The sequence below is a fragment of the Tauraco erythrolophus genome, chromosome 8, assembly GCF_009769465.1.
Source record: "Tauraco erythrolophus isolate bTauEry1 chromosome 8, bTauEry1.pri, whole genome shotgun sequence".
In the NCBI taxonomy this organism is placed as follows: Eukaryota; Metazoa; Chordata; class Aves; order Musophagiformes; family Musophagidae; genus Tauraco; species Tauraco erythrolophus.
Window position 1 is genome coordinate 15,411,713 of NC_141472.1, and position 24,846 is coordinate 15,436,558.

At 40.3% G+C, this 24,846-nt stretch overlaps 1 protein-coding gene across 3 annotated transcripts in view; it reads left to right on the top strand.

Annotated features, from left to right (window-relative positions):
• The first annotated feature begins 3,852 nt into the window (after nt 1–3,852).
• The window catches only part of INO80D (INO80 complex subunit D), a 34,690-nt gene continuing 13,696 nt past the window's right edge, over nt 3,853–24,846 (top strand). For 2 of the 3 annotated variants that reach the window (XM_086616146.1, XM_086616148.1), the window contains exons 1-6: nt 3,853–3,883; nt 5,189–5,258; nt 13,041–13,136; nt 13,243–13,489; nt 19,032–19,780; nt 22,800–22,908. In XM_086616146.1, the coding sequence (XP_086472272.1) occupies nt 13,272–13,489; nt 19,032–19,780; nt 22,800–22,908 (1,076 nt within the window). In that variant the 5' untranslated portion in view covers nt 3,853–3,883; nt 5,189–5,258; nt 13,041–13,136; nt 13,243–13,271. Of the gene's footprint in view, nt 3,884–4,051; nt 4,074–5,188; nt 5,259–13,040; nt 13,137–13,242; nt 13,490–19,031; nt 19,781–22,799; nt 22,909–24,846 lie in introns of those variants that run through there. The other variant, XM_086616147.1, reaches the window with a different exon arrangement.

Sequence of the window (24,846 nt, forward strand, 5' to 3'; positions counted from 1 at the left end):
AGCGTCAATGTTCATTTCCTGATGCAGTCTCCTCCAGTAACTGGTACACAACCTAAAGCATCTATTCCATTACTTTTATTAGACTCACAAAGCTTATTCACTATGTCACTGCCCTTTGTCTCACCATTAACACCAACCAGGCAGACACACCAGCGAAGTATGCCTCATGAGCCCGAAACTAGTGATTTAGGGAACATTAACATCCTTTGACCACCCTGTGCTCAAGCGTACAATACCTTTACTGGCTGGAGCAGCCGGTCCAGGGATGTGGCCACTTCAAAGTCAAGGCAGACAGACCTGTTCTGTAGTGAAGAAATGGAATTTCCAGAATACAATTCTTCATGTTGTACAGGGGATGTTTCTTCCTTCGGATTTACACACTGTCCTTGTACAGGAGTCTCGGAGTCCAATTTGTTCTCCTACATAATTTCAGAGCACTACTCCATCAAAATGATCCATCTCTCAAGAGTCTTGTCTATATAGATAAAGAAATCTTTATTTTTAAACCTTCTTTTAATTCCACATTACTAAAGCTAGCAGACTTTGCTCCTTTAGGGTGTTACTGTGTAACATTTTGTTGACAGCAAAACAATTAAAATAATATTTGCAGTTTTTAGTAAATTACTCAAAAGCAAATACTTTTAATCCTCTCAGGTAAATATACAAAGTTTTGTTAAATAAATTCCTCTATTCATAATGTACAGATTTTAATTTCTCTGTTGAATGATTACACAATAGTCCATGTAACTAAGATCTAGTGAATTTTTCCTCTTTACTTTGTTCTCCTTAAAAAGAGTCAATTTTTTTTTTTGTACAAGACACTAAAAAATATCCCATTTCAGTTTTCCTATTCCCAGCTAGAATCAAAATGTTTCTCCTTTCCCTTGGCACTAAGCTTCTACGCACATCAACTAGACCTCAGGAAGTCACCAAAATGTGTAATGCTACTATGATGCGTGTTTAAATTGAGGCATGCAAGTAATCCAATTAAAGTCAGTATCTGCGAAGACAAGCACGTAAGTCAAATATTGTTTCTGTGTTCATGTTCTCAAGTGCCTTCATAGCCATTTCTCTAATATGTTATGTCATCTGCATCCCACTTAAAAAAAAAAAATAGTAAGAAACCCCTCAGATACTCTCAAGAATACCACAGACTCAATATAGACCAAGCGTTCATGGTAACAATTGTTCATGCCTCTATTCCTAAAACACTAAACATTTCTTAATAGTGTAAAAAAGAGAACAAACTTGAATTATAGTTGAACTATACCGAACTACTGAATTACAGTTAAAAGTAGCAGTTCTCTTGTTTAAAATAATGCTAGATACAAGAAATCACTTAGTGCAGAAACTTGAATTCGGTACTCTAACAACACCCTACCAACTTGGTAAGAGTTTTATGCAAGTAAGTACTGAGTGATTCTTCAAACACTTCTGAATTATTAATCAGGCCTACAAGCACTTACAAAACTGGAGTCTGAGAATTTGGTCCTTTATTTATTTATAACAAAAAAAAACCCAAAATACTAGTTTATGCTGCATTTGTTGAATTTCTGAATCCACTGAGATAATTTATTTGTAATATTTGAAAAGGCGTTTCCCATATATGACCGACATTTGTAATCCCTGTCATTCCTGCAATGAAGTTTAGATATAGAACATAAAAGTATTTTTTGTTTAAATATCTTACAAAAAGAATGATTATACTTCGTGCTCTAAAGCACACGATAATAATTTGTAAGATCATGAAGTACCCTAATTATCGCATTACTTCCATACAAAATCTTTTAAAATATGATATAGGACTAACATATTTGATTCATTTTTTGGTTTTCTAATGTCAGAGCAGAATAATGCATTTAATGGATTAATAATCTGATACGGAAGATCACCTCCTATGCAGTAACTCCACAGAACGCAACACACTGAATTATTAAAATATGCTGGGTAGCCTAACCAGAATTTAAAAAAAACTCCTGCTGAACAAAAAATACACAGTTTGACACAAAGACCAGCTGACTTTCAATAATACTTTAATTCAAACTAATTTCTCTAAACGAAGAACCCACTACAAACACACAATCTACACTCACTACGCTAGCTGGGCAAATTCACAAAGTATGTTTTGAAAATGGAAGGAATCTAAATTCAGGAATAATTTTATTTTTTTTTTTAAGGATTACAGTAACTGAGCTAAACCAACATATTTCAGATTTGACAGAGGAGGGGGAGAGGTTGACAACATACTAAGTAATTCAATACCTTCATTCATTTGACCTTAGTTTGACTGCAGTTCAATTAGCCTATACCACCTGAATAATTTTTACAATGGAAAAACTTTCAATATATTTTTTTTCAGGTATAGCTCATTAGTTTCCTAATTATTTCTTCTTCCTTCAGGACAAATAAAAAGGCATCTTTGCAGTTCATCTCTGAACAGGGCTGTGCAAAATCCTACTGCAAGAAACATTATCAGAGATCTGCTGAATACAGTAATCAGTGTCTTTACCTATAGATACGTGGTAGCATCTCACACTGTTTTGACAGCATTTCACCTAATTTTTACAATCTAATAAAAACATTGGCAACAAAGAAAAACACAACAACTATTTTATATTACAAAATATTGTAATATAAATTAATGGTATTTCTCAAGCCTGTAAAGAATCAAGTCAAGAATACTAGTATTCATATATATCAGGAACAAAGCCCCCAAATCAAACCAGTAACTTAAAAAGAACCAAAACAGTTTTTAGAAGGCTGCAAAGTGGTTTAAAAACATTAAAAACAACTATTGCCTCCAAATTTCTTGCTCTGAGCTTTATTTTTTCACATCCCATCCTAAAGGGCAGACAACACTAAATTTATGACAGATTAGCAGAATTTCTCAGATACATATCACAAGTTCCACTTGCTTGCATTACATCTCCCACACCTTCTCTACACGGCCTATTCTAGAAAAAAAAAAAAAAAGAATAAAAAATAGTTGGTTTTTTCCTACCTGTACATCCAGTTTTATTTACAATGCCTTGAGAAAGACGTAATGATACAGCTTCGCGAAACTATCCCACATCAATCTCAGCTGCTCTACTGAGAGTACCAGCGCCAAAAAAAAAGTTACACTAACTTCCACAATTACATATTAATTTTTACAACTATCACACAATGACAAAAATGTTATCAACTTTATAAATTACAAGAAAAAAATGCAAATTTTTAATTTTTAAAGAAAAACAAAGTTACTAAAAATTTATTTTTTACCGTACCTCCTTTTAATTTTTTTTTCCAGAAAGCTGATCTTAACAGGTTATAAATAAAATCACTTCTTCAGCCACACGGCTTAGTATTTTATTTTTATTTAAAATAAAAAGTCGCATAAATGATAAAAAAATCTGGTTTTGGCCATTTGGCTCCCTCCCCCAAATTGACACTTTATAAAAACCTTCTGTACTTTTTTCCCCCTCCCTCTCTCCCTCTCTACTACCTCCAAGATGGTAGGAAAGTTGTTGTTTTGGAGGGCAGAGGAGCCGCTCTCTGATGTTATGTCCTCTCGGTGCCTGTAGTGGTGCTGTAGGAGGCTGCTGGCTCTCTTCTTGAGCAGCCCCAGCAGCCCTGCCTTCTTTGCTGGAGAATATATTCAGGGATTCCCCTTAATAATCACCTACCCTCTGAGCACTTTGTAGTTTTAAAATAATAAAGAGCCCCCAAAGCTTCCTCCCCACAAAAAGCAGGATCTTCTCAGAGCCAGGGGGGCAGCAGCTCCTCAGCACAGAGCTCGAGCCCATTCCCAGTCCCTCTGCTGGGGAGGAAACTCTGATCTGTCAGCCCAACAGAGGGAAAGGGGGGAGAGGAGAGAGAGGAGAAAAAAAAAGCAGCTGGAAAGGTAAGCCAGGCCCGGCCTGCATCCCCGGGCTCGCGTAGCGCGGCAGGCGGTGCGAAGGGTGCAGGGCGGGCGGAGAGGCGGGCTACGCGAGGCCGGGGATCGGTCGGGGCGGTGTAGGCCGCAGCGGGGGGTGAGGGGAGCCGGGAAGGTTTTTGAGCCTTTCGGGCGCGGCGAGGAGCGCCGAAGGCGGGTGAGATGGTCGCCGGGGCCCAGCGGGAGGGTCGGGGAGCGGCGCCGTGGCGCCTTTGCCCGGGAGGTGAAGGGCGGCGGGGGAGAACGGGGGCGGGGGGGCGCTAGGCCTCAGCGCGGCGCGGCCCGGCAGCTCCGCTCCCCGCCCCGCCGGGCCCCCCGCGCCGGGCCCCGGGCCCAAAGCGGGCCGAGCCCCGCCGCTGGCGGAGCGTGGCGGCTGGGGGGAGGCGGCGGGGGCGCCTTGGCCGGGGCCGCTCCCCCCCCCCCGCCCCGCGCGGGCGGTGGGGCGAGGGGGGCCGCGGGACGGGGGGCTGGGGGCGGCATTAATTTGCCGAAATGACTTTTAATGAGCGGCGGCTGGAGGGGGGGGCACCCCCTCCCCCAGCCCGGTCCCGGGCCGACGCGGCGGAGGCGGTGCCGGTCCCGCGGGGCGTGCGGGGCCGCGCCGGCCGCGGCCTGGAAAGTTTCGCGGCGTTTTTAGGGCGCTTCCCCCCCTCCTTGCCGCCGCCCGCCCCGCGGCCGTGGGGACGGGGCTCGGCGGGGCGGGGGCCCCCCGGGCCGAGGCCGCGGCCCCTCCCGCCCGTCCCGACCCCCCCACCCCACCCCCCCGTCGCCCGTGTACCCCCTCGCCCAGCCCGGCAGCGGGGGGGTTCGCCTCGTAACTTTTTGGGAGGAGTGGAGGTGCGATTTTGGGGGTGCGGGGCGGCCGTCCGAGTGCCGCTTCCTCCGTAAGCTGCCAGCACATGGGGGCGGCTTCGGGGCTGCCCCGGGGGTCGCCTTCGCGCCCCGCCACCTGCCGGGGCCGGCCGCCGCCTCAGCCCCGCCGGGGCCGGGACCGGGGTCCCTCAGCCACCCCCCTGTCCCAGGGCCCGTCGGCGTCGGCGGGACGGGGGTAGCAGCCCGCGGGTCCCGCAGCCGGGGAAGGGGCTGCCCCGCCGGCCTGTAGCAGCGAGGGCCGCGCACGGACTTGGGCCCTGGGCCCCTCTCGTGTCCGTGCTGGGCACCCCGGCTGTCCTCCGGGCCTGGGCCCCGCTGGGGGAAGGTGTGTGTGTGCGTGTGTCTCTGCGAGGTGCCGCTGCCCCCCAGGACTGAAAATGAAAGGGTCCTTTTTTCCAGGGGAAAGAACGTCTGGTAGTTGTGAAGTGAGTCCGCTGGAAAACCCACCGACGCGCTTCACCCCGCACAGGTGAAATAGCTCCGGGTTCTAACGCGGGAGGTGTCCGGTTTTGAGCAAATGTTCTTCCTTCGTATGTCGTTTAGCTCAAAGGGCTGATGGCTCGGTGCAGGTAACCCCGAATGGATTTTGGAAACGTCAGTAGTGCTCACCTTAAAGCCTTATATCACTGCATCTGATTAAAATATGTAGATCTATAGTTAGTTCTAACTTTGTTACCTAACAACACACGATGAAGGTTTATTTTAAGGCTGTTCTCAATTTCTGAGGATCGGTAGACCTAAGAAGAAAATTGGCAAATTTAGGGCAGCGCATCGTTCCCCTGTAGTCGAGAGCCCTCCCCTGTGGGCACCCCTGAACTGGCAGTGTTTCATGCCAAGGCTGTACCCGCTGCTCCTGACTGCTCAACTGGAGTGCTCGTGTTTTGTGTGAAGCTGTCACTTACAACCCGGTGACATGTTCGCAGCCATCTTCAGCCTTTTATGTGATTTGTTTGTAACATATACATACATCAGACAAGTTTTATTAATTGTAAAGCTAAATTATCTACAGAAAGCAACCTGAAATTTACTTAGTGGGAGTTTTTTGATGTTTCAATATTTTTATGATGAGTGAATGAATTTCTGTGTAGGGCCTGATCCTACCGAGTTGCATGTACCATGTTCTCACAGTATGGTAAATCCTCAGGAAGTACAAATTTATTGTAATACTATATTGAAACTTTGATAGCTTGTGACTGCTAAAAGGCTGCTCTGTGAGGAGCTCTGCTGCTTTATTTTATTTATTGAATATTCCCACTGAAGCAAGAATGATATTCCTGTATTGTGTGAAAATAAGCTTGTTTGTCTTTGTAGTATTGGGGCTAAAGATAAGACTGAGGTATTTTGTTTAATCTCAGATTCAAGTGCAGGTTATCTGTTATTTTAATAAATAAAAGTCTTGGATTTACGGCCTTTTTTCATTCATGTACAGATGCAAGGTATGCTGTGGTATGTTTAGTCTCTGCCTTCTCTCAGGATCATAGTTTTGATATTTTGAGATAACTTTTTGAAGTGCATTTCTGCAATGTTGCGAAGGCCTAAAGTTCCATTTGTTGCTGCATCTGAAGGCCGCCTTTCTGCAGCCCTGCTTGCCCTGGCAAAACTTGGGCTTGTTTTGTTTATAGCCACGTTGAAATAAGCGTGCTTCTGTGCAAGCATGAGAATCTACCTGTGAGGATTCAATTGCAGGACTGGGGCCTGAGACCTTCTGCTTAAATGCAGAAATTGTCGTTGAAAAGACTTCCAAAGACACAGAGCCCATCTTGAACCTTAGGTCAGGAATAGCCGTTGTTTAGGAAATTATTTTATTGAAATCTATAAGAATGTGCTCTTAGCGACAGTTATGAATCTTTCTACTTAACATCTTTTCTCTTTAGAAATCCTTCAAAGTTTCTGAAATTTCTAAAGTCTTATATGTATGTTGTTTTTTAGTCTTTGGGCTTTGTCATGTTTTCTTTAAGGTACTGTTTATCAGATGAGTGACTCAGCTGAAATTAATATTCTTGCTTAAATTAATTTTTTGTAGGAAAACAAAAATAACCTGTTAGTTTTGGAACAAAAAAGAGCTATTTTCCCTCCTCTAAGTTATGTTTTCTGCCCTTGATTGAAACTTGTTACAAGTCTGTTAGTTCTCTAGCCATTATTATTATTATTATTGGGAATAATACTTAAATTTAATTCTGTATTGCATTATATTCTGAAGCATAATCTATGTTACCAGTATTGTCTAAAATATACTGCTGCCTTTCCGTTAATATATCGGACATGCTTATGCAGTATGAACTGCAGAGTTGAAGAATAAGCTTTCTAAAAAGGCAGAATGAGGACAATGAGGCTGCTTCTATCTTCCTAGGCAGATTTTAACATATAGAAAAAAGTAGTCCCAAACATGATTCCAGGTGGTAACTAAAAACTTCCAGTAAAGTCTTAACATGGTAAATGCCTTGATCTGTCAGGGTACTTGTGTGTGTGTGTGTGTGTAGTACCTTGACTTGTGCGGGGCTCTTCAGAGGTCTTCTTGAGTAAGGACTGTGCTCTAGTTAATAAGTGTTCCCTGCAGGAACTCTTGTAGTTTACTTTGGTTGCTTCCCAGTGTTTTCTGTCTCAATTTGGATGCTTTTACTAACAAAAAGACTCTTGTTTCCAGAATTACAGCAGGCTTGGTTTGGTAGCTGAGCGTAGTAGAGAACTGAGCTGTTAAATGACCAGAATGAAGCCAAAGTTATGGTTAGATCACAGAAGGGGGACAGAAGTTAAAACTTTGTGGTGTTGATGTCAACCACAATTAGATGTGGTGCAGTTTCTCTTGATAGAACAGAGCACTTCAGAGAAGTGCTAGTTGCCTAAAGTCTCTTACTATGAAATAGAAAAAAGGAATGTTTTTGCTTTCTCTCTAATAATGCAGTTTTTACTAATACTAATCAAAAGTTTTACTGGAAGGTAGCTTTAAATGTGTGTGTTTTTGCAATGATTTTTATGGTCTCTGTTCATCTCTGAGTGGATGAAATTCCGTGTTGCCCAAGCATCTTAAAATCAATGTATTTACTGGTAGTCTCAGCAAAAGGGTCAGACAAGTTGAGGAATCAACAGAACTACTTGCTATTTATGTGATTTGTGTTTGTGGAAAAGCTGAGGTTCTTGTAGACCTGTGGTGCACTTCTGGCCCCAAGCTGATGGTTCAGTAAGCATATGTAGATGATTGTACCGAGTCTGTGAGATGTCATGAACACACCAAGCAATTTAACATGAAATTTGCGCTAGTGTGAGCAAATGCAAAACAACACGGTTAAGACCTCTTTAACCGTGGCTTTTGTGTGGATGCAATGTGTGAAGCTCTGAGCTGAGTCCTCTTAATTACACGTCTTTTAAACACTGGCATATAATTGCCTTGCAATTTACAATGCATTTGGGGATTCCATTGCCTAAAAGGGTCTTACATATGTTGAATATCAAGTTCTGAGTGTATGTTTAGGAATGTATCTAACCCACATGATTTAAAATATTAGAATATTTTCAGAACAATGTTTTCTCAAAATTACTGATTGAGTTTTGGGGCTATAGTGCTTTGGGCTTTCTATTAGGGACTAGGCTGTTAACTTCTCTGTAGACTACAGATGATGTCAGGTACCAAATTTCTGTATGACATGATGCTGATACTCAGTATGGTCTAGCAAAGATTGCCTGTCAAAGTTTGCTGCTACACTGTTTCCAAGCCTTTCTGAAGGACTGTGTAACTGTTTTGGGAGAGGGTTCATGGAGTGCAGAGCTACAACTTTGTTGTCTTGGAGGTGATGTGTGCTGCAAGGGAGCTAATTATGCCTGCTCGCCGAGCTGACTTCTTCCTCTGCCTGACAGCAGGTACTGACAGTTGCGCAGGTGTGTACCTGTGTGTATTTAAGTCTTTCGTTTCTCTTTTTACAGTCACTTTGCAAAGCGCCTTCTGTTGTCTTATGGACCACCGGTGGCTGCTCTCAGCAGGACAGGTAGCCCTGCTCTAAGTGATGATGTCGCAGAGTGTGGCTTTGCTCTGTGTCCTGCCTGTCCTTGCTGTGAAGACTTGCTGGGATGCCAAGTTTTTTGCTCTTCACATGTCCAGATAGGGCTTTTGCCAGAGAGGGGAGATTTTTTTCCAGTCAGTGGCTCAGGATGAAAAAATGGGAGAAAAGGAGAAATGAATTGTTATCAAATTACAAATGTTAGTGATAACCATCGAAAAACGCAGGAAATACTCTGTTGGTTCAGATCAAGGGTTGATCCAACCTGATGTTCTGTCTTGGGCAGTAGGAATAAATGATGCTATTTAGGGAAAGCATGAAAGCCCAGCCACTTCTTAGTATTTTCTTCTCTTACTCCTCCACCATCCATATTTATTAAATTAGGCATGCTAGCAGGTACATTAATTATGTGCTTATTGTCTATGAACTTTTCTATTGTCTTTTTGAACCTGATCATACTGTCTGCTTCCATAGCCTCTGACAGCAAGTTCCAGCAGTTCACTAACCATGAGTAGTAAAAATGAAGAAGTACTTCTTTAATATCTTTTGATATCTGCTACTATCTTCATCAAGTACCTCTAGTTGTAATATTGTGTGATATGGTATATGACTGTTCTATGTTTGCCTTATCCCCTACTATGATTTTTTAAGCCTAAATCATGTCTTATCTTTGGCAATGGCACACATTTTTTGATTCTCTTCTGTTCTTTGCCCCGTTGCTTCTGATCAGCTCAAATCTTTTATTTAGAAGCAGTTGTTTAAGAAAAATCTAGGTTCCTCAAGAAGGAGCCTCTGGTTTCTCATTCATGGGTTGTGGCTAAAGTCAGTTGGAGCATATGCAGGCGTAAATTATATTTCTGTTGAACCTTTCTACAGCTTCAATGTATAAAGTATAAATACAAAATCCAAAACAGCTTCCAGAAAGTTTTGTATCTTGATATTTTTGCAGTGAAATACAGCTGCTTAAGCATTAGATTTTTCCAGGGGAAGTCCATGTTTCCGTCATCTCTTACTGAATCCTGCGGGACAAAAATAATTTCTCCCCCTCCCACTATTTAGCTTAGTGTAGTTTCAGTTCTCTTCAGTTAAGCGCATGTGCATATTCCATCCTTGTGCTACTTTTTATGTAGCAGCAAAAAGCTCTGTTAAGAACTCCTGTATATTTTGTTCAAAATAAAATACTGCATCAGATTAAATCAGAATCAATAGATTTAAAAGTCTTTGTTATTTTATGTATGTGTGTGTATATATATATATGCATCGTATATTATGGATGCAGAAAGAAAAAGCCTTTTTAGATTAAGTACAACTTCAGTCTCTGGTCCTGGCAGTGTATCCACGGAGTGCCACTGTCTTTCCAGGAGTCTGTGTAGGAATCTACCAATACAGATATAATTGCAAGTTTAAGAGAGTTGCTGTAGGGTTTTCTTAATATAACATTGACTGCTAGGTATATTAACTTTCTTTTTATTTGTTGCACTGTAGTTGCACTAACTCCTATCAGGAGTTTTAACATTATTATATTTACATGAGCTTCTTTTAAGGTATATATAGACCCAAAACCTCACGTTCAAGCTCATCGGTTTCCCTGAGGATTATTGTCAATATTTTTGCTTAAATGTTTCATATGGCATCGTAATTGTGCCCTGTATCTTTCAGACAAGTGAGAAGTAAAATGCTATGTCTGCCTTGACTCAGTCAAGTTAAATGCAAAAATAAGACTTAATTATGAGTTAAATCCAAAAATAAGACTGGGGGAACAAGAATAAATTCAGGATTATAGTGACGGGGAACTGTGGAGCAGTTTCTTTGCAGGAGCTTAACGGAGGCACACCAGGTATGCATTTCTCACTGTTTACTTTGGAACCGTTCTGAAGAACTCTTTCTTTGGTGTGTTGCTTGATAACCTTCAGAAAAGAAGTGTTGCTGGGCTGTGTGAAAGAGGAGAAGGTCATTGATCCATTAAAAACTCCGCAAAGCGTGATAGTAGTAGCTTAAGAGAAGGTTGTAAATAAACCAGAAAGAAATAGAGAGCAGCATGTGAGTCACCTCAACTGCAAGATGCACTTGTTCTTTCGAGTTTTTCATCCTGTCCAGTATGCCACCAAATACAAGCTTTGGTTAACTGTCGAGAGAAGCAAACTCCAGAGCAAAAGGCTTTCCATCAGCTTCGTTGTGCATATGAGATGCCGTTAGTTAAGACTCATTTGGTTACTGTTGCTGCCCTAGTAATGGAGGAGGATGCCTCTGAAACATAGGAGACCCAAACACAGATCACAACTACTGTATTGGACATGTCACCATGGGATTTGTGTTTTTCTTTCATGTTGTTGCTGGATAATACTGAAGTGTATGTGAGTATCTGCCTTAATAAAGATGTCTGAAAGGATTATTTGGTTCTCAACATGCTGAAGAAGAGAGAGTTCCCTCTTCCTGGTTCATGTTTTTGAAGAGCACAGTCAACAATGAACTTTGTTCTCAGGACTGATGTGTTGTGAAGGGTCATACTCCAATGATTAGTTTCGAATATATATAATATGTGCTCTGTACTTTCATGTGCTTCTGTATTGAGAGAAGTTGGGAAAGGTGATTGGAGCTGGATTAGATGTCCACACTTGTGTTATGGCTGTCTGGTGTAAACAAAGCAGGAGGCCCCTGCCCCTGGGAGAGTGTGTGCATGGAAAAGGAACTATGTGTATAAAGAGGAAATATGAAATGATCCGTGCTATTGTCAAATGATTAATCAGGTCACTTGTGCTAGTTACATTTTGTAGCACATGTCTGCATTCTGTATGCTGTGTATGCTGCATGTGTGCTTATACAACTATTTCAAGAATTTTAAGTGTGTTTTTAAATTTTTGGTAGTCTTCTGTCCTCTGCTTCTGCAACTAGATATATGCTACTGAAAGGCCTGGTTTATGCAGTTTACTGTTAGAGGTGCGATAATGTGTTTTGTTTTGCCTGAGTGACTTAAAGTTGCTTTTCTAGATCCCCCAGTGCCATAGTGCTTGTCATTTTCTCAACGTGCTTTTATACAGTGCATAGGGAAGGCTTATGCCTTCGCAAGAGAAAACTGCATCTTTCCTGCAAAGTCTGTGTAGGCTCCCTCCTTGCAATCGTGTTCTGGCCATTTCAGGCCTTGGGAGCCAGTAAGTTGATTGAGGTGGTAATCTGTACGTTTATCACATGCCTCTAATTTATTACATGTTTCCTGAATATCACCTCTGTGTACATTCCTTTGCATGGTATATAACACATATGAAACCAATCCGAGTACTGAATATACCGTGTTCACAAGATTTTATTCCAGTGCTTCAGGATGGCATTTCTGAATAAAAGCTGCCTTTTGTAGGTTAAGCTGAGTGTAGCAGAGTAGCTGCAGAATATGTATACTGTTGATTTTATTTGAAGCTGCTTTGGGATGGGTCAGGACTTTTTTGTGTGTGTGTTTTGGTTTTGTTTTTTTTTTTAAAGATGGTTGCCAAAGACTCAATAGTGTTGGGAACTGCAAAAGTACCCTATGATTGCATGGATTTGCTCTATAGGAATCTATTTAGAGGGAATAAACCCCAGCCTCTTGCTGAAATGACATTTCAGCCCTCCTGGCATTGATGGGAGTACTGCCTCTGGCATTATTAATGTGTGCATTTACCTAAAATAAGTACAATAGTAGGAAAAGCTCTGAAGAACCATGATGACCTCAGGAAGGACTGCATATTGATGCTTGCAGAATCAGTAGGCAGCTAGAAGACCTGAAGACTGTTCATCAGATATGGTAAAGAAAGCTTTTTTTTTTTTTTTTAAAAAAAAAAAAAAAAGCTTTCTTGCGCTGCCTGATGAAATTAAAATTTTGCAGAGCACGGATAGTTGCCAGCATTTTTGTCACCAAAGGTGTTTGAAGTGAAACCTCTGCAATCAAATAGGTTAATCATCGTTCAACTTGATTCCTGAAAGCAACTGATCTAATCTGATGCTTAACCTTTTTCAACTTGTAGCTCCTAATCACTTTGTGGTAGATGAGTGGAGTTTTGTTTAACAGGTTTAAGCGCAGTGGCAGTAGAATTTTATTTTCCCCAGTAATTTCCCTTCATTGTTTCCAAAGATCTGTGACTATTGAAAACTGTTGTGCTAGTGGATTTGACTTAGTGGATGCTAGCTGAACTATAGGTTTAGTGGCTACATCTGGCCACTTGCTTATTAAGCAGTAATAATATCTAATTTATTCTGACTGACTTTGACCTTTTTGATGTTTTCCTTAGACAATCTGCTTCATCTTGATTCATCATCATTCCAGGATAGTGGTGTCCTTGAGGCTCTCTCTTAACATTGATATGGTACAGAAGATTTAAAATCAGGTATTGTTTTGTGTCCCCCTTTCCTGCCAAGATGAAACACGCTATCTACAACTGAATGCATTTTTTTTTCCTTGTGTGATTTGTCTTAATATTTTGGTTCTTTCAGCTGATGTTCACAAGGAATAGAGTCACGTGATGTATGAAGGCAAACACATACACTTCTCTGAGGTTGACAATAAGCCCTTGTGTTCATATAGCCCCAAACTGTGCAAGCAGAGGCGACTTAACGGCTACGCCTTCTGTATCAGACACGTTCTGGAGGACAAGACTGCCCCCTTCAAGCAATGTGAATATGTGGCCAAGTATAACAGCCAGCGCTGCACCAACCCTATCCCCAAATCCGAGGACCGTAGGTGAGTTGTGCTTACCCATCTGCAAAGTCGGAAGTGGCTGGGACATAGGCGTGAATTTTCTTTTAAGATGCTGCCAGATTCCAGGGTGAGGGAGGAGCTGGCCTGAGTGGATTGAATTCCAGGATATTCCTTTGAGTGTTTTGTTTTAAGACCAGTAAACTTTATTTTATCTTCTGTGGGCGTCAAGTACTCAGAAAAGGGGCAGTAACTTACTCCCAAGGAAGTTTTGGGGAGAGTTAGTTGCTTTTCTCAAATTCGCAGTAAACTGTGGATCAAACTTGCTATACAGTGCCTGCTGTTCTAATTAATTTGCTTTGTCACAGTACACGCTCTTAAAAAGGCCTGCTTGTTTGGCCTGTTGTGCCAAAAGCACACTTACATCTAGCTGTTCAGGACAAACAGTTGAAAATGCATACCTTTTGGGCTTAGGGAGTAGTGACACATAGGAGTGGATCCAGAATTACAATTCAGTGTTTGTCATTTGGTACTGATCTGTAGTGCTGTGTTACTGGAATAAAATAAATATTAGTTGATAATAGATCAGCTGAGAAAGTGCTGTCCACTCCCTTTCTTCTTTGCTTCCCCCTTTCCTCTCCATCTCTGCCCAAATGAAGATGACCAAGGTGCCCAGCTATTAAATGCCTTGCAAGAGATAGTGCTTGAAGTTGTTGGAGAGCTGGGAATTCAAACCAGGTTTCCTGAATTGCAGCCCATACTGTAACCATGAGGACATTCTTCCTTGCTCTTTAAGACTTCCTGAACACTAGTCTCATTGGTGTTGCTTGGACTGAAATAGCAGAATTTGTCTGATCTTGGCTGCCAGGTATATATGACTTTAATTTTTCAGAGTCATTATTGCAGATTTTGCCAGTAACACAGTATTTAATTAATATGTGTGTTAACTGTCTGAGACTCGTTCTGTTAGAAACGATTTTTTTAACCTAAAGTATAAACAATATGTGCCAAAAAAGAATCAAACCGCTCTTCACTGACCTTTCACATTATTAGCTGCCATTCACTAACCTTTTGCATTATTAGCAGTGTTCCCACTGTTCCCTACATGCAACTTCCTTCTCAGCTCACAGCTCCCTCTCTTGTCTGAAACAACAGTTGGACTGTGCTCTAAATTAACTTGCACTTCACCTGCCATTTCAGTTGAGGAGACTGATGAAGTGAGAAAAAAACATGAACGTTTGTCAAAAGCTGTAGGGCAAATGCTCAAATGGCACAAGATGAATAACTTTAAGCTGTAATTTGACAGTCAGTGACTGTTTCTTTGCCACTGTACAATTGAGGCTCTTTGGAAATAAGCTCGCAGAAATGATCATGGAAATTGTTAGTGCAAATAGTATGCTGTAATTTCAGATGCAAGCGCTGACTGAGACCGCGTCGCTGTTTGCCAGGGGTCATGCTTAAAAACAATAGAAATAATAGTACTTAATGACACTTTTTTAGGTCTCATGTTCCTGTGGAATTTGAGATTTTTCTTTACACCTTGAATTGAGTTCACACTTTGTTCTTTTTTTTATTTTTCTCAAGTTAAAGTGAAGTGTGGTCATGACATCTGGTGTATGTTATATTAGAATAATTCAATTGCATGTCGAGTGTCACATTACAGTACTTGAAGAGGACAGCAGGTGTCTGAAGGAGAAAATAAGCTTTTAATTTCAAATGAGAGGATGTGATAGTTTGAAAGAATATTTTAAAAGACTGCTTCTCAAGGCGGAGTTTAATTTTAACAATAAAATCTAATGAATGCTAGTGATAAGACTGTGCCTGCTCTACATTTTTTTTTTGGCAGGCAAACCTGTATCTGTTTCTTAGGAGACTTTTTTCACACTCTGTTCGATATAAAGATGTTTGCTATGTCTGAGTTCTTCACTCCGATCTTTTAATTTTTTGTGTACAAAATTACTGTCAGATGGTCATTTTGTCACAGTTTTAGACATGTAACTGTACATGATCAGAAGCAGGCTGTATGATGCTCAGACAGCCATCTTTTTATATACTTCTAAAGATTATAAAAAATAAAGTGTCTTAACAGGATGCATGCATTATATGCCAAAAGCTTCGTAGTTCATCCACAGATAATTAAAAAACGTTATCACTTGACCCCAGACAAACGAGGTGCTACCAACCACAAAGATGTTTAATATACCGCTATATTATTACATTTCTTGTCAACCATTAACATTCTACAAATTAAATCTATTAATAGTGCATAACTTCATTGCCTTATTTGAAGTCCAATTTCTCTATTCACTGTCTTGTTTTTCAAAGAATGTATATGAGATGATACAGACATGGGTTCTGTATCTGTATTTCCTCTGAATACGTCTCCTAATTCTTTCCTGTCCAAATACACACATAGATAATGAAGTTCAACTTAATTTTTAAGTTAAGTGTTATTGCAATTTAACTGAGTTAAACACCATTTTATCTCTAATTCTCCTCTTTGAAGATTACCTGTAAATATTTTGTTAATACACAACGTAACTCTCCAGTTTGATTGAATCTTCCTTTAAATAAGTGACAGATCTCGGTACTGGTCTGGGATGTACTGCGAAGCAGAATGCAGTTGTAGGTGGGAAACCTTACTGTCTGGATTCTTGCCTTCCCAGTGATGTGGGAAACTGTCCAGCTGAAGCCTTCAGAGCCCGTCACCTTTTGTGTGCTTCGTGTTACGATAGTTTTAATGGATGTTGGCCCACCACTCTTACCATATGTGCTGCCTGCATTTGACCTCACCTGCACTAGAATTGGTGCCTTTGACACTGAGTAAGGAAGGAGGAAAAAACTATATTAGATAATCAGTGTGGTACTGTCAGCTGAGAATAACTCACAGGCAGTTTACAGAATTGAGAAATTGCGCCACTAAGGACAGGCACATCAGAATTGGCTCTTGTAGGGCCAGTTTGGCCCTAACGGGTTTCATGCTCAGAGCCATGTGAAAGGGTCTGTGCTACTTGCAGGTGCTATTCCAGTCTTCCCAGTAATCTGTCTTCAGAGCACGAACTACTAACACCTTCCCTGGCATTACGTCTGATCCAAAAAGTTCATTGCCTTGACTCTGCTAGCTATAGACTGGTTCCAGCAGAGTCAGTTAACGTCTACACCAGGCTCTGCAGCACTGCATAAAGTCAGAGCCAGTTTGGGCCAGGGCCAGGTAAAAAGCCATACTGGAGCCTGAAGGACAGGGAAGTGGATGTGCATGCCCGCCTGGCTCCGCAGGACCAGTTAGAGCCTGGCAAGGCCAAGGTTGAGTTGGTGCTAATAAACTACACCTCGCCAAAACTGCCTACATGTAGTCTACTCTCCAGAGAAGACTTAAGTGCTCTTCCTAGCTGCTTCTTGTTCCTTTTAGACCAGTGGGCAAGGTGTATCAGCCTCAGTTATGCTGGCAGACAAGAGAGTTGATAGATCCTAAAGCACAGGGTCAAGTCAGTCTGTACCGGAGTCTGCAAGTGCATGTGGTCTATATTTTCATTATGTTGTAGCCTGACATCTATAGGTTTGTGTCTAGAGGTGATGCCTGTGTAAGATAGCATTGGCTTTCAGTGATGCAGTGTGGTCAGTTTTAAAAGCCAAAGCTTTATTCTCTGCCATATAGAAATGATACTGTTAGAATTAAATGAACAAGCAAAATCCTTAATAGCCTGAAACTCAGAGAATGTTACCAAGCTAATTACCTTTTCATAGGTTTATTCACATTTTCTATTTTTTGCTTTCTCTTTGGTTTTCACAGTGAAAATAGACTAGCTGGTTTTACCTCCTCACTCCTGCACAAGCACAAGGTGGCAATATTTAAGTTCTGAACAATAGAAAGGAAGCATTCACATTTAACAAAACTCTCTTTTTATTGTAATAAGAGGGGAAAAAAATCCATTGTGTTTGTCTTGTCTGTTTATTGATTTTTCTTCTGTCATATTAAAAGTGCTGTGGTAACGGATCTCATTGGTCTTTTTCAAGCAAAATATTTTAAAAGTGCTTCATTTTAGTTATAGGAATAGTGCTGTTGCCTTTAAGGAAAGCTTCATTGACTCCTCCTTATATAATTTTTGTTTTTAGAAGTGCATCTCTGAATATGAATTTACAGTATTCCAGTGTATTCTAATAAGGGCTCCACACATTGCTGGCTTTCTGCTTGCCTCGCTCAGATTTATTTATGACTTACAACTTAATGTATTTAAGAAATTATTTAGACAATGATAAGTATCAGTACTTTTCAGCCTTTTCTGGTTTGCGAGTCCGTATGGGTGTGGATCCCTCAAGAGCCTACATGTGTGGAGATCGTTAAGGAGCATATATGAATTTGATTTTCTTTTTTACCTTTTATGGACCCTTTAGCAGCAGTTCACGCATTGCTTCTTTAGGGGTGGAACTGCAAGTTGAAAGTCACTAGACTGAAGTGTTAAACCTTTTGGGGGGTTTGGTTTGGGCTTTTCTGTTATTTTTTCTCAATGAAGACCAGGAATAATTTAATTTTAACCTATTTGTTCAACAAACCTTACTTTTCTCAGGTTCATACTGATCAGATTTTATACCTTCGTGGTATATTTCTGTATCTTGTCCTTATTCATATCCATGAATACCTTCACGGGTATGTCCTTATCTTGTTCATTAATACCTTGATATAGACATCCCTTTTTCCTCATATCTTTGTTTTCATCTGTAAGCTGCAGGTTATAGATGGGATCCATTTTTCCTTTTTTTTTTCTGTTTTTTCTTTTTTTTTTTTTTTTAATAGCATGATTTTAAAAGCTTTTTTATATTGGAAAAGCTTAAAATCCATGTTTGTGGATTGTATGTATACATATTCCTGGCATTGTGTAAACATTTTCTAGCAGCAGAGAATTTCTTTTAAACTAGATTTTTGTTTGAAGATCATGCAGCTAATCCTCTGGCTACAGAATTTGTCATATTAAACTAGTAAAACAATTTAAATATTTATGCCACTTGCTGTTAAGTGCGAATAGTGACCCTTCTCAGCAGGTATCTCTAGTGAGATTGTCCATATAAGAAACTGCTCCCTACTACAGTGAAATTCATAATATGTTTGTTGATTAAAATGTTAACTAGTTCCAGTGAAAGAACAGCTGAATGAAAGGAAGTAGTCTTCGGTGTACTTTTTCTTGGGAGCATTTGGAATGATCAGAGCTGATGGCTTGAGTTCTCACTTTTTTATGTATCAGACAGTCCATTTTTTTTGTTTGCTTTGTTTTGTAAGTATTTACCCTGTTGGAGAGTAAACATTTTGAATAGTTGTGAGTGAATCTCCGATGAATAATGAATGAAGACTTTTGTATCTTAAGCTTACAAATTGTCACTTATGTGTATAAGTTTTGTTTTCTCTTACAGGTTGGGAACACCACAGGTATCTGCTGTATTAGAAGCAGTTGTGTACAATTCTTATAAAACCTCTTGTGTTTCCATCTAAATTCACGAGATGGGTGCATGTGGATTTCCCTTTAGTGACGTCTGTTTTCTTCAAATTTTACTTACAAGAGTTGAATTAATGACTGACTGCTTTTACTTTTCAAAGGTACTGCAACAGCCACCTGCAGGTACTTGGCTTTATACCGAAAAAGGAGAGGAAGAAAAAGAATGATCCCATAGAGGAGGTAAAGGTCAGGCATCAGATGGATGCTATGGCCTTCAGTCTGGCAGTGCCCACCTTGGCCTTGAAGATGCCCAATGGACTGGATGGGATGTCCCTCTCCCCTCCAGGGGCTAGGCTTCCTCTCCACTACCTGGAGGCAGAATTAGAAGACCCCTTTGCTTTCAACGAGGAAGATGATGACCTAAAGAAAGGGGCAACAGTGAGGAAAAAGTTGCAGAGCAAGTTGGCTCAAAACCGGCAGCGCCAGAGAGAGACAGAGATTTTAAAAGTTCGCCAAGAGCACTTTAGCCCCCTTCCTGCACCTTTGCAGCAGCAGCCTCTGCAGCAGCAGCACTCCCATCTGCCACCTTCATCAGCTTCGTTAAAGCCGACAGGGCTACCGCAGGGCGTAGTCTGCAAGTCACCTCAACCTCCGAACACCAGCCTACCAATGCAGGGAGTGGCACCCACCACACACACTATAGCACAAGCCCGGCAGTTGTCTTGCAAGAGACCTCTGCCTCTCCTGCCACCTGCTAGGGCTCCTGTCACGGACCCTCCAAGGACTGACCGGGTCCTCATGAAAGCCACAGCCTTCTCTCCACACTTGTCCTGCATGAGCCGGCTACAGAGACTGGTGAAACTGTGCACTCGAAAACAGCAGCTGGACACTGATCTGTTTCCACATTTAGGTGGGTAGATAATAGATGCACTGCCTGCTTACTTTTTAACCTGAAACCAAAAGACATAAGGGGAATGTCTTCCTAGGCCTGTCCTCTGTTATGGGTGATCCTTACAAAATAACCCTGAACTGGGTAATCTCTTAGTGTTTTCTTTATCCCTGTTCTGTATGAAGGGAATGCCAGGAGCCATTGTGTATGGTTTATGGCATTTTGGTTGTTTATTCTTCTTAATGTCCTGTTAACTGTTTGAGAAATCAAACTGAGGTGTAAAAAACATTGTTTGGATGATACAGACATTGTACAGATTTGCAGCTTGAGTAGTAAAGGTGGCACCAGCTGTACCTACATGAATGAACAAGGTTAGATTGAATGTTAAATATGTGGCAAGTGCACCTTACAAAATGAGTGCAAGTAGAAGTTCGGAGATTTGGCCCGTCGTTCTGTGCAGATCCAGATTTCCAGTTGACTTAACTGGCAAAATTGGAACATAAGAGAATTTTACTTGAATGGGCCTTTTCTGGGCTTATACAGAATGTGAAGGAACAAAAGCAAAAGACTGCTGTGGGAGGGCAGTGCCATTACAGAAGGTAACTGGAGGAGTGGAATCTTGTCCACGTACCGGTGCAGGAATAGTCTCCTCCTTACTATCTAGAAACCGTAATAATCAAGTGCTGCTTGTGAAAATATGAGGAAATATAACCAACGTGCTGCCATGGCGGTAGCACTCTATAAAGCTTTAAAAAGGCAGCTGACTGTGTGGCTTATTTGTCCAATTGTGAATACAGACCTAGGTACACCTGTCTGTCCTTGTTATCTCCCTCCCCCTCCGAAGCTACCTTACTTTTCCACTTAGTTTTAGATTGTACTTTTCTAACAAGTAAAATACTGACAGGGAAAAGGGAAGCAGGAGTTGGTGTGTGATATTAGAGCAGGAATGCCATTCATGTTTTTTTTAAAAAAAAAAAATTCAAAGAAATCTGGATGTTCTTCATATAACATCTTATTTAATTGCGAACTTCTGTAATTTTTGCTATTTCAATTAACCTTTTTTCAATTTGCTGTTAAGATCTGCCCTTTGTCACTCATGGGATAGCTTGACTATTTGTTCAGAAGATAATTAGCATCCCATAGCATGTCTCCAAAGGACATTGTTCTTCAGAAAACCGCTTTGATGATCCTACATATAATGCAGGTCTTTTGAGGAATGGCAAGTCCAGAGGCACTTCGGAGAGTCACAGACCCCAATAGCTTAGAAAGTGACCTGCGTTTTGAGACTGTAGAAAGATCACTTTCTGTGTTTAATGTTTTACAATATCAAGTGGTATTTACACTGAAGAGAATACATCTTCCTAAAAAAGAAGCATACTAAAAGAACTGATTACACCTGTAAATGTAAGGTTATGCAGATATGTAACTGTATGTGTATGCAATTAGAACATTTTATATTTGGCAAAGTAACAGAATTCACATATTGATTATTGGAGAGTGGAAAATATATTTGTTATTTGTTCATAATATACCTTAATATTAAATGCCAATTAGCCAGTTCAGAGAATTTCAGGATTTCTGTTTTATGATAGAGTAGCACTAGAGATGACTGCACAGAATCTTTAAAAAGGTGCAGCCGGTTTTATGTGTACCTACATCAGAGCCATGCAACTGGATATTAATGTAACTGCAGTCTTCAGTGTGAGTATAGCTGAATCTGGATTAGATTTTATTCTTCATTTCTGCAGTGCCTATTAGAAGCAAAACAGCATGACCTCTGATTTTATTTTTAAACTTTAGGTAAATAATTTGTTACATGATATCAATTGTGGGCATCTTTGTCCAAGGTTTGGAGTTGTTTTTCCATTCCTTTATGGAAGGGACAAGAGTAAAAAAAGATGTAAATTGGAAGTACAATTCTGGGATGTTATAAAATGTCTTAAGATACCTTAACTTAGTTCAAATGCATATCTTCAAAATAGGAACAAAGAATAGAATTTTCAGGATGCTGAAGTTCCTGAAAAATAGTGTTTCTCATATTTCTTGTTTATGTTAAAAGTGTTGCTTCTAAATGACGAAGGTGCCTCTGATGATTGTATTCCAAGTGTGTGTGTGTGTCTCTAACGCTGAAAGTAGGTGACCAAGTACTGGTGCATTTCCCAAATTCAAAGCATCTGACTTGAGAAGCATCTCAGATATAGTAGTTCAGTTTATTTTTAGCAAAAATAAAGTGCTCCTTAACTCTATCTCAACTACCGCTCTATTTTCAAGGAGCACCCAAGAAAATGAAAAAGTAGTAATGTTCCAGTTGAGAACTTAGTGGCCTCTCTTTCTGGCTGTCCTGTTCAACGATTGTGTTTAGCACAACTAACTGAGCCTGCTGGTGCATACCATAAGTTGATCCTACTGCATCGTCATTAAGCTCAAGCATGCTGCTTAGTAGAAGCGCAGGAGTGTGTGCATCTCTTTAGCTCTCTTTTCATGCTAATGTATGCATTTGACAGGCAGTTACAGAGACTGAGCAGGGGAACATCCTGTGTAGCTGTGTATCTACCTCTGTCCATTCTGCACTGTCTTAGGTTTTTCTGTTCTCCCTGTGTTTTGGCACAGAGCGGGGATCAGAATATAAACAGAAATGAAAGTGGCCTATTTAGATCATATAGCATTAAAAATTGCCAAGCAGTCAGTTCTCCGTGGCAGGGACTTCTCTCTTACCTTGTCTCTAAAGATTCCATGTACTTGGTATGAAAGCTTGTGATATTTTTCTGTGGGTAAGAAAGCTGCTTATGTATAAAGAAGCCAGTAAAGATATTAAAAGGAAAACTCAAATTTGACAAAAATCAGTGCATGCTATTAGCACACTGTAATGAGGCTGTTAATGTAGCTTTTCCTGTGTAATTGAGAATATTATATGATTTAATCAAACATAATTATGCTTGTGACGATACTACACGTTCATCTTTTGTGCCATAGGTTGCTCAGAGACTTAATTGAGGTGGATACACTTTTGATCCAGTGTTCATGTTTTCAATTCCCTTAGGGCTGGATTGGTCTGAAGACAGTGGAGAAGAGCTGGAGGATTCAGAGCAAACCTCCCCTTACCAGGTTGCGTGGTCTGTCCGAGAAACCCTCGGCTATGAGAGACATGAGTGAGTATAATTCTTCAGTATTCATGCTGGCCTTGATGGAAGGAATCATGTAAATGTGAGCTTCACTTCAAGTGGAGTCAGTGGAACCTAAGCACTTATTCAAGTGCTTTGCTGAAACAAAGGATTTTTGAACTCATTTGTTTGCAAGAGCTATGAAACAGCTTGTCACCTTCTGTCCCAGTTTGCAGCTAACTTAGATGCCTTTGTGCCGTATGTTATCAGAAGGATGCGTCAGGAAAGAATTTAAGCTTATTTGCCTAAATTTAATTGGGTTTTGTGGGATTTATTCATGAATTTGTGTGCCTTGCTAAGCAGAGGTATTTCCTGATTTAGAACCAAGTGAAGGTAGTTGCTATTGGTTTCTTGTCTTTCCTGCTATTTGTGAATAACTTTGTTAGTAGACTTGATACATTTTACTCGTTAGTCCTTATGGTAATTGTACAGGATGTTGCTTTAATGTGTTTTTTTTTTAAGGGCATGGCATTTCTTTTCATAATTGAATATTGAATAAACCTGTGTCCAGTGGTTGGGAATATTGAAAGGAAGTGATGTGATTGAAGGGATAAACAGAGCAGGTATTAGCTGCTGGTACAGAAAGGCTTATAGTGTTCTCCATACGCTGCTAAGTCGTGAATCTGAACTTGCGGCAGGATATGATAATGTATGTCTATTATGTAAATTTTAAAGTGCAAAGTTAAAACAAATCATCCCAATCTTAGTGTTATGACGAAACTGAAGCATGTTGATAACAAAAGGAAACTGGGGTCTCAGTAAAGTTTGATTGTTTCTATAACATGATTCTCTTTCCTTATGCAACTGGACTTTCTAATACAACAACTCTCTCCCATTTGTTTAATTTTTAAATATCACGTTAGAGTAATGATGTTAATGAAACCTTATTCTAGTGTTACATGGAAGTCCTGAAACTTACCGGAACTTCTTACCATCTCTAAAGATTGTCCCCAAGGTCAACAACAAAGCTGTATCTCTGTCATCAGGACAGACACCAGGATACTAAATACTGAGAGCCTTCAGTGAATCAAACTTAATAGCAATGTGTAGATTTCACTTTTTTAAAAGAAAGTGGTTTTTTTTTTTGTTATGAATGTCCATTGTTTATTAGGGTATCAGCAGTCAGAAAGTAAGTGAGCTTTCAGAAACATCAGTTTTAACTTAAAAGGCAACTTTTAAATAAACTGTTTTGGGAAAACATGAACAGACTTTCAGCCTTTTAAATCATACATAATTTTCAAAGCAGATATATCTATTAAAAAACTACCCTTACACTCTTCTCTCTTTGACATTTGATCTGATTCTTCCATAGATCCCTGTTTTTTTGCCAACTCATAAAGGTCACCTCTATGTGTTTTTGTCTTCTATTTGTCTTAACTTCCTTTGGATTCTTCCTACTCTTTCCACATACTGAGAGAAAAGAATACCTTGTCTTGACATTTTCTGTTCTATTCTAGCATTTTATGCACTTCAGTTAAACACTGTCTTGACTAAATCATGATGGATAATTTTTTGTATGGTACTGACTGCTTTTCTACTTCTATCAGCCTGCCCAGTGTTAGCTCTTCAACAACTTTCTTAATTTTGTTTATGAATAAACATTGATACATTCACTTGATGTCAGCCTTCTAAAACTTTAATTGCTATTCTGCAAGCTTCAGTAGAGATTTCTTCTACCTGAAATGTTTCACTTTGATGCTTTCGCCATGTAGTCTATCTGCTACTGAGGATGAATTAGTTCAGACTATTTCTTGGGTGATTCGATTTGTCAAAATGACTCTGTCTTGCTTATCCGACGGTGCAGACTGGTGGCTCCTAAATTAGCCAATGACTTGTTATGACTCTGAATTTTTTGAAGGCTAATTTTGACAGAAAACTGATGGAGATTGTTTCCCAAAACCTGTAGATTCTGAAGTCACATACCTA